The 14,814-nt window shown below is 43.2% G+C and overlaps 1 protein-coding gene across 4 annotated transcripts in view; it reads right to left on the bottom strand.

Annotated features, from left to right (window-relative positions):
• Nucleotides 1–14,814, bottom strand: part of KANSL1 (KAT8 regulatory NSL complex subunit 1) — a 133,080-nt gene that overhangs the window by 32,050 nt on the left and 86,216 nt on the right. For all 4 annotated transcript variants that reach the window (XM_080978594.1, XM_080978596.1, XM_080978597.1 and 1 more), the window contains exon 3: nt 3,999–4,140. In XM_080978594.1, the coding sequence (XP_080834720.1) occupies nt 3,999–4,140 (142 nt within the window). The remainder of the gene's footprint in view (nt 1–3,998; nt 4,141–14,814) is intronic.

Below are 14,814 nucleotides of genomic sequence, written 5' to 3'. Positions count from 1 at the left end.
CTCCTTTTCATTCTCCTTTATTGTTCCGACACATGCTCTTTGTGATGCCTACAACAGCTGATGAAAAGGCAGCTTATGTAACACAGCCTTTGCTTTCCGTTGTTTATCCAAAGTCAGCAGATTTGTCTCTCCAATAAGAAACCCTGACTTTCCTTTTTGGGATGGAGAACTTCAGGGACAGGAGCAAAGTGGAATTGACATCCACACATCTTTTAAATCTGGATCTTCCATAAGACTTAGGACTTAAGCCTACATAGAGCTAAGATAGCGTCCAAGGTGTATTCTGCTACGGAAAGGTTCCCTTGAAGCTTCTGCAGTGGCAGCCAAGGGAGAACTAAGCAAGGCGGCAGGAGCCACGACCCCTTTGTGTGTGTATTTCCCCAAATGAGGCTCTGTGCCAGGACAGAACCTATAGGCATGCGAGTCCATACAGAGGGCAAAAGAAGAGTTATATTATTATTCTACATTTCAGATTCCCAAACTACTGACAAGTATCAAAGAATGTTCCTCTTTCAACAGCCTCCAAAAAAATTGTAAACTTATTTAAATGCGAGCCAATTTAGAACCAGATGCATAACCAATAGAAATATGCTCAGTTGACATCATTATTTTTCTGGAGGCCACAGCCCCGCCGTTGGTTTTTTCTTTCTTTCTTTCTTAAACTACCGTGTCTTCACTGCAGAATGCATAAACCTTTTCATAATATATCATACTATGACTATATCTGGATCCTCACCAACTCACTCACACAGGGCATAAAACAACAAGCAGGAAGTAGAAACTGGGTGCCCAGGGACTCCAATTATTATAAAATTTGAATGTGGGACACTTTCACAGCTCCTGCTAAAGGCTCATGACTTGTAAGTTTACCTTACAATAGCAGGTGGCATTCTTGCAGAGATCAACTCAAGCCACATGTTGGGCTGATTTGGGAGTCTCTTCTTCATAAACTTGAGCCAGCTTTAAATTAGGGGAGGTATACAATAGGCAGGTAGGGATATATGAGCCCTTGCAGAATGCAAGTTGTGCATGCTAGGACATACTTGTTTTAAAGGGACCTTTCATTTCAGGTTAAGAATCTCAGCCAGCATCCGAGAACAACACACACACACAAAAAACTAGGCAATGCCTTTTATTTGGGCCATGTGTTTACAAATAAAATAGGCAAGCTCTTCAGTTACACAGATCTATTCTCTTCCAACAAAAACAACGGGCATTATCATTTCTGGAGCACTTGCTGCGTGCAACGTTATCTACAGCTCATATTCCACTAATCCTGCAACCCTAAAACGCAAGCCTCATTAGGGTTTGCCACTTTCAGGGCTGGTCAGGTTTTGCAAGCTTAATCAATGGGCCCTCATCTTTGAGACATCTCTGGGACATGGGTTAAGGACTTGACAATCAGAAGGTCGGTGGTTCGAATCCCCGCGACGGGGTGAGCTCCCGTTGTTGGGTCCCTGCTCCTGCCAACCTAGCAGTTCAAAAGCACGTCAAAGTGCAAGTAGATAAATAGGTACCGCTCCGGCGGGAAGGTAAACGGCGTTTCCGTGCGCTGCTCTGGTTCGCCAGAAGCAGCTTAGTCATGCTGGCCACATGACCCAGAAGCTGTACACAGACTCCCTCGGCCAATAAAGCGAGATGAGCACCGCAACCCCAGAGTCAGTCACGACTGGACCTAACGGTCAGGGTTCGCTTTACCTTTTTATCTCTGAGACAGCCACGTAAACCTTGTCACTGTCACCCCACTACCCATTTGCTTGGCTTCCACCCCACCTGGACTCCATCTACACATCCACGTACAGTGGTACCTCTGGTTGCGAATGGGATCTGTTCCGGAGTCCCATTCGCAACATGAGCATAAGGCACCCCATGTCTGCGCATGACGTCATTTTGTGCGTCTGCACATGCGGCGAAACCTGGAACTAACCCTTTCTGGTACTTCCGGGTCGCCGGGGGGGAGGGGGGGACCTGAAAAAACGTATCATGAAGCAAACGCAACACGAGGTATGACTGTAGAGTGAAAGCTCAAGTCAACTGGAGCATGTTGCTCCTTCTCTTCATTCCTGGCACACCTGGAGAAAGCATGTGAATCATAGAATTGCAAAGCTGGAAGAGCCCCTGAGGATCAGCTTGTCCAACTCCTGCAATGCAGGAATGTGCTGCTATCCCATATGGGGATCGAACCTGCGACCTTGATGTTTTCAGCACCATGCTCCAATCAACTGAGCTGATGCTGGGCATAACATGAACATGCAGTAACAGCAAAGAGCAGCAGCAGGAGCCACCGGGACATGAAGATCCATGAGTTGCCAGTGGCACCTTGTATAGGTGTGTGTCATTGCGGCAGGTACCCCATGATCCTGACCCCTAAACTAGGCCCTGCCTATTTTACTACAGTGGAACTGCAGCTGGGACGGCACTCGCACCCCAGGCTCAAATAACTATGTGCAATTCACTTGTACCTGCTCAGGCACCATTGCCAATAAGAACAAACTCTGCAGGTGTTTCTTCTTGTAGTAAGGCATTTGGGTGAAGGGGTTTTCACCCCCATCGGTACAAATATGCTTGACCCACACGAGCAACCACAGCACACAAAATGGCAAGCAAATCCCAGGAGGTATTTATAGCTAATAATGTTTTTTTAATCTTGTGTGTTTTAAATTTGGTACTGTATACTTAAAAATTTTTTAAAAACTGAGTAGCTCTGAGACCATTTTTTGTAGTGACAAAATAAAATACAAAAATACAAAATATAAAGATATGGAATGTCCACAGCCTTGCTACTTTGGCACAGGTGACCATTTTGGAACAAGCATTATTTAGCAAATGCAGAAGCAGCCTAGAATTCTCATCTAGCAGAGTGCATTTCCAACACTGCTCCTCCTGTTCAGGGCTCGGGTTTATGTCTGCCCTGGGACCATTTACACAAGACTCACATGCACCACCACCCACAGAGTATTTCACCAAAGTAATGCTTCCTGCCTTTGCTCTCTGCACGGTTCCCAGTTCTTTTGCCAATCTGATGAAGCCATAAAAGCTGGAATTGGACTGTTGCCAGTCTTCGGTCCATGTTTGCTCTTGCATAGTCCTCTCTGTTGTGCAGAATGCAGCTATCACAAGCACAGCTGTAGCTCAAATCCCAAGCCTCTCAGATGAACAGGACCAGGGAGGATATTTTCCAAGGCACAGATGGAAAAGGATGCTTTGCCGTTATGGATGTGGTTGGGTCCCTATGTGCCAATCTTACTTTATTTTTTTGCAACACACAGAGGCCACGAGGAACCAGAAATATTGGCTAAACCGGTACAATATTATAGGATGGGCAGTTGCAAAGAGAGATCCGGGATACAGGGATGCATCAGTCCAAGCTAGGAATGCTTGAGAAATTCAGTCTTCTGATACAAATACTGATAGGGCTATGTGTGAATCAACTCTTCAAACCCCAGCACCATCTATTTCTGTATCCCCAACTCGTGTTTTCAAACTGTTGCACATCTGCGGTGGATGAAATGATAGATCGCTTTCCCACTCCGAGGACTAAAATCATGCTTTTGGATTTGATGTGAAATAATTAAAAGATTTCAGGCCACATCAGCTGGCCCCGAATGACTTGAGCTGTTTTGCATTGATATACTTGGGATACCGTGAACTAGTCTACAGTTTCCTAATGTAAACCAGTACAGCCTTCAATATTATGTGCTTTATAAATGTGGAACGTGCTAAAAATGTGGTTACCCAAGAGGAATATAAAGCACTAGTGGCTTTTTTTTTAAAAGGTACGTAAGCAACTTTGACTTACATCCGCCAGCTTCTGCTGCTGCCTTTAATCAGCATTCATACACCACGCCAGATTAAGTCATACAATCATGACCCAATATCAAAGGTATTACTTTGCCTTTTAAACGTGTAATGCAAAAGGGAAACACTTGAGGAAATATTTTTTCAGGAGCAGGGTCTAAATACCCGCAGGTGAAGACGTATCCTTTTACTTCCCTTACCTTATTGGCTCGGATCTGCTTGTAAATATCCGTTTGCTGCCGGATTCGGTACTCTAGATCCGAGACGTGCGCTTGAAGCCAGTTCCAGCGGCTGACAATGGCTGCTCTGTCTGCTGCCCACCGCCATTCTGACCTTCGCCTCCTGGAAAAAAGAGGGAAAGAAGCATTCTGTGTCAACGAGTGGATGGACACACGTTGCCCCAGTTTGTGAGTCACCCATTCTTGCCACTTCTTTCTTATTTGTACCTTGGCTTTAGAAAAGGGGGACGGGGACAGGACTCAACCATCACGAATCATTATGGTCCCCCACGCACATCTGGAGGGCCCCAGGTTGGCTGCCATAAAAGATGGCTGCATTCCATCTCTGATTCCAATTGGTCAGATCGCCCAGATTCCCGCTCCACAGCAAAATACCCTACGACTCTAAAGCATCTACATCAGACACATGTCCAAATTGCTTTTACAAATTTATAGACTTCACAGCCTCTCTAGCCTGTTTATTCCATGGATGAGCTCTTTTAAAACATTAGGAGCCTACCCTGCTCCCTATACATATTCCTATGCAATGTCAATATGCTGTTATAGTTTCGCCCCCAAACCCCAACAGAAACATTTGCCCTTGAGCCATTTTCAGCCTTCTCAAACTTCAGGTTTCCTCAACATGATGCCCCCTCTAGTTGTTTTGTACTACAACTCCCACCATGCCTGATCGTAAGCCATGCTAACTAGGGCTGATTTGGAGTTCAACATGATCTGGCACAGGCTTCCTCAAAACTGGCCCTCCAGATGTTTTTGGCCTACAACTCCCATGATCCCTAGCTAGCAGGGCCAGTGGTCAGGGATGATGGGAACTGTAGTCTCAAAACATCTGGAGGGCCGAGTTTGAGCCTGATCTGGAGGGTATTAAGTAGGGGAAGGCTGTTCTACACTTTAAATCACCCCTGTAGCTCTCTTCCATAAATGGAATGGAAATTTCTAGAATGGAAGTACAGAGGGGAGAGAGAGAAATGCCTTAATAGCAACAAATACAGGGGAGACTTTTACTCTTAGGAACTGTGTTCGTTAAAAACAGCATGTGTGAAAGGCATCACAATGACAACAGGACAGAGTTGAAACTGGGGAAGGGGCACTCTTTGCAAGCATTTCTGCCCCCTGAAAAAAAAGTGCACATACACCTTTGGCAAACTAGGGTGCTCCAGAACAGGAAGGGGAAAAAGTGTCCGTAGTATTCCTCCCTGACCCCCATTCAGCACAGGGCAATGATTTCTGTCTCCAGTGACATAATCACAATGGCAAACCTGATTGGCTACATAGTGTCTTAACACTGGCTATGCAATCTGCGATTGGCTAGAATCACAGAGCTAGCAAGAAGAAATGTAATTTTTAAAAATCACACTTTTGCTGAAAAGGGCAGCAAACAGACACAAATAAGCACTTAGGGAGTTTTCAGGGAACATTTTGTGGGTGGGTGTGAAAAAGTCCCCATTTTACGCCAAAAACGTTGGGAGAACATTTGGCGCAGCACTAATTGATTAGTCATGTGAAGCTAGGTCCCTATTTCAAAGCAGAAGGACAGCTTATTGTCCTACACCTAATACAGAAGAATAGGGTGGGTGAAGTGACAAAATACAAAATGGGATCAAGGTATTTGTCCGAAACCAAGCAGCAGTGACACTACACTAACGCAGGGGTCAGCAACCTTTTTCAGCCATGGGCCGGTCCACCGTCCCTCAGATCATGTGGTGAGTCAGACTATATGTTGAAGGGGAAAAAAATGAATGAATTCCTATGCCCCACAAATAACCCAGAGTTGCATTTAAAATAATAGGACACATTCTACTCATTTAAAAACACGCTGATTCCCGGACTGTCCGCGGGCCGGATTGAGAAGGCGAATGGGCCACATCTGGCCCCTGGGCCTTAGGTTGCCTACCCCTGCACGAACGCACCTAAGCCACAAACTGGAAAGAGACATTCACTATGTAGAAGGAAGTTGTGAATGTGTACACTATATGAACAACTCCCAACACCCTTTCCTTCAATGACTCAGCAAAGGTGGATCTTCCCTGCTTAAAATGAGAGGCATACTACCCATGCCCAATCAAATCAGTCAAAGGTTGCTTGATTTTTGCTTGAGGGCTGCCTAACCAAAGGTTTCCTGAAGGGGATAAATGCCATCCTAACATGAAAACATACGGAAGTAAATATTATACAACAGAAACACTTGCATGTACACTTCTGGCCCTTGACTCTACAATATAACATTACGAGCAGGAGAGACATTCACATGCCTACATTTATAAACAACTATTTTAGAAGGGTGTGTGTGTGTGTGTGTGTGTGTGTTTTAAGCACCTCATCAAGTATGGCTGTCATCTACCTGAAAGAAAGACCTGTGTAGTGTGAGTGAGCCTGTTAAGATTGTCTTCTGCATTTCTCCAAGGGGTTTTCTTTTTATCCCTCCTCTTTTCGTTTCTCTTATTGTCTTTGTGAGATCTGTCCTGAGAGAAATGCGGGGGACAATCCAACAGGCTCTCTCACACCACACCAGATTTACACAGTTACTTAGGTTTATCAGACAGGCCTTGCTCTGGGGTACCATCATCATTGTGACAGAATTTAGCTACATCTTGGAGTAGAGGCCAGTCTTGGTAGTTGGTGATGTGGCTTTTCCGAAACATTTTAAATGGGTGAATTCCATCTGCATTGAGAAAGTTTCCATTTGCACTGGAAAACTTTCTGGTGGCCAAGAGCAGGGGTCACCAACATGGCACCACACCCAGAGGCTTCTCTGGTGCCAACAGGGAGCACCCCACCTCTCAAAATTAGGCTTGAAAGAAGCATTCTAATATGGAGTATTGACTAGGTTAGAATTTCTTATCGACTACTATGAAAAATAGTCTCAAGGGAATTTACAGTGAAGTTGTGGTGTATATGTAGCAGCAGCACTGTGTGTGTGTGTGTGTGTGTGTGAGAGAGAGAGAGAGAGAGAGAGAGAGAGAGAGAACCCTGCTTTGGAGAATGACCTAATTCATAATGTTTAGTTTCATTTGTATTTCATAAACAAAGCTAAACACTTTTAAACTGCCCTGCTTGAAATTGGCATCCATTCATTGCTACTGGTGAACTTATGAAACGGATGTTTTTCCATGGAAAAATGAAGTACTAGATTTTTTTCTGTGGATGTTTTCCCACCTCACATCAGTGTTTGCCACATTTGTAGAACTCTTCAGAGAAAGGTCAGGCAGGCTAGCAGAGTCATTTATTATTATTATACAAATTGGAGAAATGTGAAATGCAAATTTAGTGTTGTACATTTCCATGCCATCCCACTTTAAATCTTGTTGTGATTTCATCGTTTTATCAATATCTTTTACTGCACTTTGTGTCCTTTATGTTCGCAGATAGCAATCAGACAGATAAAAGCATCCAAGATGGGCAGGTGTGGACAAGTGATGTGCAGATATTGCCCATCAAGAAGCAGGATGCTTGGAGGATGGGGACAGGCAGAAGAGATTAAGAAGCTTTTCATAACCCTAACTAAAATCTGGTGTTTTTTAATGACAAATTATGAAGAAGCAGCTCTTATCAGCTTCGATTTTAACCAACACACTTTAAGTCAAAGTATTGCTATTTCTGCCAAGTAAGTTCCTCCACCATCACCACCATTTCCTCTACACTGTCCTTTCCTCCCCTCTAGGAGAGTGTGGTGGCTATTCTAAGTTCATCCCTTCTCTCTTTCTAAGAATACAGAGTTGCTCTTTTACTAAGCCAAACAACTGGCTTTCCTAGGCTGGTACTGTCAGCATCAAGTCTTGACCTTAGCATGTTCAGGTCAAAGATCTGCTATTCACGGTCCTTTAACACTGCAGGTGTCAGGGATCAAATCCAGGGCCTTTGACATACACAGCACACATTCTACCAATGCCTCTCCACTGCTATATGTTCTGCCACACTAAAAAAAGAAAAGAAAAAGACCATCTTTATTAGAAACAGCATTGGATTCAATTTCTACAATGGCTACAAACACAAAACTTTAAAGTTTCAGCTTGCTAACAATGAACAGCCACTTAAAGCAGATGTGGCCGGAGTGAAACAGAAGCAAACCACAACTGAGACTCAAGACAAGAAAGATGCAAATCATAGCAGCCGTGGAGTTCTAAGACTCTGGCAGCTGTTGCAATATCTGGGAATCATTATTCCACACTGGAATTGCATGAAAAAAGAAAAACCCTGAATGAGGACTCATAATATTTAATCCCAGCTGGATTTCCCCACAGCACCTGAGCAATTTTCTACAGCCCAGTTAGTATCCAAGGCTGAACCTAGGTTGTTGGTTTTTGGGTTGTTGTTTTTAAAATCCCCTCTGCCTGTAGAAAACTAGAGCAGAACAGATGATTGGCTTAGGCCAGAACACCAACCCCTGCCCATGTACAGGTTAAAAAACAACAACTTTGCAAGGACTTTTAAAAACAACAACAGACCACAGAATGTTCCAAAATGTTGTCCCCCACCTGCATTCTTAATTAGTACTAGATGGTAACATAGAAACAGAAGGGATACTGCTGACCTGTCTGCCAGCATCGAAGGCTGATTTTTCAATGTTTCTCTCTCCTCATTCCATTACTTGAAAGGTATTTATTTGCAAGTTTTTAATCCTCATTCCTTGTTTTAAACTCTGAAGCCCTGATATTTCATAGGTCTTGAAAGAAAGGGTACCGCAGCATGGCAATTTAATGGCAAGTGGCACTAAATCTAACTCTAACAACAACAACAACAACAACAACAACAACAACAACAAGAGTATCTGAAAGCCTCCTTAGGTATGCAGCAATCCAAACCGTAAGATCATATTTGGAGGCCCCTTTTTAGGTGAGGTATTTTGGGGAACCACAAACGGCCTTTTGGGTGGTGGCACCACATTTGTGAAATCCTTCTGTAAAGAGGGTCACCAGAAACCGCACTTGATTATTTAATTTCTATACCGCTTCGTATATTAAAATAGCTCTAAGCAGTGTACAAAAAAGAAAAAAGCCAATTTAAAACAAAATATTACAAAAACAAGTTACACATAAAAAAGTTACATTAATATGAAGTTACTAATCTATCTACCTATCTATCTATCTGTATCAATTCATTTTCCTTCTGACACACCTTCCCTCTCAGCCTCCAGGTTCTCACCCAGGGTTCAAACAAACTCTCAGCTCACCTATAAAACGTTCCTGGAAACTGTGAACACCACCCTAGTCTCTCACTATAGGACTTGCTTTTGATAGGCAGGCCCAAGGTAGATGGCACTTCCTCAGGCTGCCCACAACTGTGTCCCATTAAGCTGCACTCGACATGCCCAGCTGATGCAATTCTGATGCCAAGCAAATTGCCTTTTTATTTTCTCAGGCGTCTTTATCAGCAATAGCTTTCATTTATTTTATCACTGTTGTATATTTTTATGTTCCTTTTTTTTTTAACTGCATGCATTATATGTTGTGCTGAACTTTTTACTCTAATGAAGATGCCCCGAGAACCCAGTTATACAACAATCTATAAATATCAGAAATAAAAAAGGACACAGCCTTAAAACATGGAAGATAAAATCTCACATGAAAAATCAGAGCATTGTGGGAAGTGTAGTTTTGTACAAAGTACTGGAAGAAACCACATGTCCCAGTTTTCCCCTTCGCTGAGATTTTATTGAGGATTTACTGGGATTTGTTGTTTGCATGCAGCAGGTACTGAAAGAGCATCAAGCTTAGAAATGAATGAAATGTAGGGAAATGGAAGTGCAGAAAAACAGGTGTCTGTCCTCACAAACAGCATCTCTTCCTCCGGAAAAAGCACCTTTTTTCCAAAACATTCTACAGTTCAACATTAAAAATTGTAAGCCAGAACAAACTGTACAACCGTATTTCTACCAGCTGGAGACAGTGAGAGCAGGCAATCTTAGACCTGAAGTTCTAAAAAGATATTAGGTGGGAAATAAACATCAAATTCTATCCTATGCCACAGAAGTAAATCATGCACTGGTTACAAGAGAATATCTTGCAAACTTTCCCTATCTTCCTTGGCATTTCAGAAATAATGTCTTCTGGATTTGGTTGTTAAAATGCTAAGAAGATAAATACCTTTCACTGTTTATTATGTCTGAATCACAAGCATTACACACACACCCCTTTGGTCTTTGCCAATATTTCTGAATGGCATATTCAACAGTGCTTTCCCACTCACCCATTATTTTTCAATAAAATCTAAGGCAGTGTTAAGTCAGGCTCCCTAAACATCCTCCCGACTTCTGCCCTGTTCATCATCTCATGACAGTTTAAGTCACCCATCAGTCAAGCCCATCACTCACTGCTTCCTTTCAACAGGATACACTAGAAGGTGCCTGTAGCTACCACCTTATTTTTAGCATTGGTAACTTTGAGGACTTCTTTCAGGGTAAACAGATCAAGCTGAAGAACTAAGCATCTTTACTCACCCTTCTTGGTTTTCCTTCTCACCAACCTGAAAGGGATTGAGCAAATTGCACAACTTGTCTGAAAGAAGACAAAGCCCAGTTCTAAAATGCCAGCGGCCTTCCTTTGTAGCCGTCACAGAAACACAGGATACTTACAAGTAAACTAAACAAACTGTGGAGAAGGAGGAAAGAGACCAGTCTCTGTTCTTCTAGCCTAGATTATCTACAGAAGCTAAAATATTTTTTATTGTGATTCTATCCAAAGATGACCAGTATTTTGGAAAATGGACCACCAATATCTTACTTTCTAGCATTAATATATCTTATTATCATGTTGGTTTCTTTGGGTCGAGTCTCAGGATAGGAAAGAAGGAGATATTATAATGCAATACTCACCATCTGTAGAGAGAGAATCTGTAATCCTATACACACTAACCTGGCAGCTTGTTCCACTAAACTCAATGGGACAAGTAAATATGCTTTGGATTAGGTTGAGAGCATAGAAAATGCACTGGAGAGATTCAAAATCGTCTTGTAAAAGAATCCAGCAAGTTTCATGTTATCTGATTCCCATTTAGATGTTCTCTATGTGTAGTGAAAGAAAAGCACACATATACCTCCCCAATTTAATGTTTATTGCACTATCATGTTTCATTTCGTTTTGTTTACTTATTGTCAAATATAATCATGGAAAATAACACTCACGAACGCATGTGTTTATTTTATGTGTGTACATATCTTACACACATATCCATAAGCAAACAAATGTGTAGGTGGGCTTATAAAAGTTTGACTTTGTTTTCATCTGGAGAAATGATTTCTACTTTAAAAGTTTGGTGCCTGCTCCTGAATATTTCCATGGAGCAGAATGCAGGGAATCAAATGTGTGTATGCGTATCTATTTACCTGCAAGTATGTGTAGCACTGTACACACATGCATGGCAAAGCACCAAAAACATTCAGAAGATGTGTTATCAAGCCTTCCCTGTTTCTAAACAGAGGGCTCCATTTGCTTTAGCTGTATCTATGTAGGGTTCAGATTAAGAAAGATGACATCATGCTCAGGACACAGCCAGATGGCCTGGCAGGATCTGTGTCACTTTAAATGGGGCTCCGTGATCTACATGCGAAGACATGTCATCCCTGCTTGCAATGACTAACACGCCACGTCTTACTATTCAATAGTGCATGCTAAGAGGCAGCCACAGAAACACTACCGCGACTGCAATGTCAACCACTTGTTAAAGATCTACTATCCAAACCAAATCCTCCAAAGGGTACACAATCCACTGAGCTGTTTACATGGCAGAAACTGAAGGGAAGCAGACAGTATTCCACTTCTCAGCCCCAAATTATTTGGAAGGCTCATCCCCATTTAGCAACACTCAACACTTCCTCAGGGTCAAGAAGCTGGCCTCACACTTCTTCCTGGATAGCTCAGTTGGTTAGTGCATGGTGCTGATAATGCCACAGTTGCAGGTTCAATCCCTGTATGGGGCAGCTGCATTTTCCAGCATTGCGGGGGGCTGGATGAGATGATCCTCAGGGTCCCTTCCAACTCTACAATTCTATAATTCTATGAAAACAGGCCAGTGATTCTCAAACCATTACCTGTGGCCCCTGTACAGGTAAAACAGGAGAGTCAGCAATCAAATCCAATCTGGGATGGTCCTTCTTGTCACCTGTTCCAAGCGGCAGGGGCAAGCATTTCTCTTCTCAAATAATGGGTGGTTCAATTCCTTTTAGGGGCAGTTGCCCACTATCATCTCTTCTCTATTATATCTGCCCCCCACTCCCTTGGGTCTCAGTCATCCCATCAACTGGCCCCCACCAGGGCCTGCATTTGAGAAAGTATAGAAAATTTAATCTTTGGTCAGGCTAACTTGGGAGCGTCAGTCTTCTATTTGCGCAAGTGGCTTCAACCAGGCAACGGAAATAAAAAGCTAGTTGCGCACTAAAGGATGTGTGTGTATAAGAGAAAAAAGTTACAAACTATAGTAACTTTAATTACAGATATAAAGGGACTAACACTTCTGCAAGTGTTCATCTGAAAACAATCCCCACCCCACCCCCCAAAAAAATTCAGCATAACAAGAGCGATGCCAGAGATGGCAACCTGATTAGCACCCGCATCGCAGACACTCACTGCCAGGGCCTCTGAAGTTTTGAGTTTCAGTATGTGGGTATGCTGCAACTTTCCCCTTGGAGAAACGCAGCAAGCAGAACCAACACATCAAGCGGCAAAAGATGTGCCCTGAGCCTGCAAACCTATCAAGAGCCCAGAAGGCTGGAATCCTTCATTACACTTCCCAGTGCAGACCACATTCCAAAGGAGAATGTTATTTCCCCCACCTCCAGCTCCAAACAATAGGGCTTGCTAGCAGCCCACAGATCAGATTTTACATAAACAAAGCCAATCTGTGGCATCTTTTCTCATGGCCAACCTTCCTCCCTTGAATTAGGCACAGCAAAGGGAGCCAACGCGGCCAGCACTGCTTAAAAAGAGCTAAGAATGCAGACTGCTACAGGACCACAGAAGGCCGGGAAGGCACAGGCAAATGCCAGGGACATTCTCAGCACCAGCACCCAGTGACACACACACACACACACACACACACACACCCCACTGCCACATTTGCGTGCATGCCAAGCCAGCATCACAGGCTGCTTGACTGACAAGGACAACCTCCTGGAAATCTAAACAGATGGCGGTTGTTGCGAAAAGGGAGCTGTGTGCTCATGCGCACACCAGGAAGGTGGGGGGGGGGGTGACGATTTATGCTTCTCTCCAATGTCGCATCACAGAGACAGAGAGGGAGGGAAGCGGGCTGGGGGGCGGGCGGGGCGGGGAGAGAAATAAACAGATGTATGCTGGGAAGGTCTCAGCCCTTTTATTTATTTACAGAGAAGGGGAAAGCAGAGAAAAGGAATAACCAGGCTGAGGAGGAGGAGACTGGAATGTATGAGCTCAGCCTGGGAGGGTTATAAATACTGCAGCAGCCAAGCAAGCTAAATGGGGCCAACCTGCCCTGCTTAATTTCTTCGAGGGACAGGGCAGCAGGGAATACAGAGTTCCTCTTTTCTCCTCCACCCACCAAACACTGTTAGAATCTTGTGAATCTGAGCTAGGAAGAAAAGCATTAAAGACACACACAAACCCATTTTATTTTATTTTATTTTATTGCAAAAGTAACAAAAGGCTAAACATGCTACATGACTGGGAGCCGGCAAGCCGGGGAAAAGAAGGAAGAATCAAGCAGCCAAGAATACCCTGCCTGAGTGCGAATGAAATCAGAAAGGCTGGCACAAATACACACATGCCTTCCCAAATATTGAACGGGAGTAGGACAATGCTGCTAGTGGAATAGCAAAAGGAGAAACAAAGGAAAAAGAAAGCCAGAGAGGCAAGCTCTCAGGATCCACCTAATAGCCAAAACAATAGACCATAATAAATATTATTATGCAGAGGTGTCTAGACTCTGATCACCATCACTGGTAATAAATAGCAGCTCTTTTGGATGCTAAAATGGGAAGGGAATTTGGAGCCGAGTCAACGTGCACACAAATAGAAAGGAAAGTATACACAAATATACATACATAGGGCAAAACCATGTTCTAATCCTGAATGGGGGGGATCTAAATCAAAAGGAGACATTAATGGAATGCCCAATGTATCCAAACCAAAGTTACAGCATTCTGCAAGATCTGGTGCTAGTCAACGGAAGTTGAACCGCCATACCAAAGCCAGAGAGAAGGGGCTGAAATCAAATCAAGTGCATCAACTTTGATGTTACTTCTGTTTTTTTTACAGTGAGTTTTTTGGATAGCTTCTCCATGCTCAGCAAACACAATAAATCATAATACCCACTACTTTTACTGTGTATTTTAAAATTTTGATTATTAATTTAAAATAGGAATTTTAGGTGACGGTAAAACCAACAATGGCTTGACTTTGGCATATGATGGACACAACTGTTTTGCAGACACTTTCCAGCAGATAGGAACAGGATGCTCTGTGAATACTCTGGTCTCTGGACTCTACAGCAGATGAAACAACTGCCTCACATATCTTCCAGATGCCCCCTTCTTCCAGACTGACACTGCTCAGCTCTTCATTTAAGAGGAGATGGGGGGGGCACTGGAACATTTGGGTAAGTTTCCCATTTCTTGAATTCATCAATAACAACAAATGGATACCAATTGCAAGCACAGTATTAGGCAAGTTTGGCACTGCTCAAGTGTTGTTTTTTAATACAAGTAAACTAAGCATGCTGTATTAGAATACTCTCTAGGGCATCGTAAACTTTTAGGTTTCATGATGCAAATTACTGTATGCAAATTACCCTGCTTTGCATAATGACG

The sequence above is a fragment of the Podarcis pityusensis genome (assembly GCF_964106645.2).
Source record: "Podarcis pityusensis genome assembly, chromosome: 13".
NCBI classification, from domain to species: Eukaryota; Metazoa; Chordata; class Lepidosauria; order Squamata; family Lacertidae; genus Podarcis; species Podarcis pityusensis.
The sequence above is the reverse complement of the archived record's forward strand: the minus strand, read 5'-3'. Positions and strand labels throughout refer to the sequence as shown.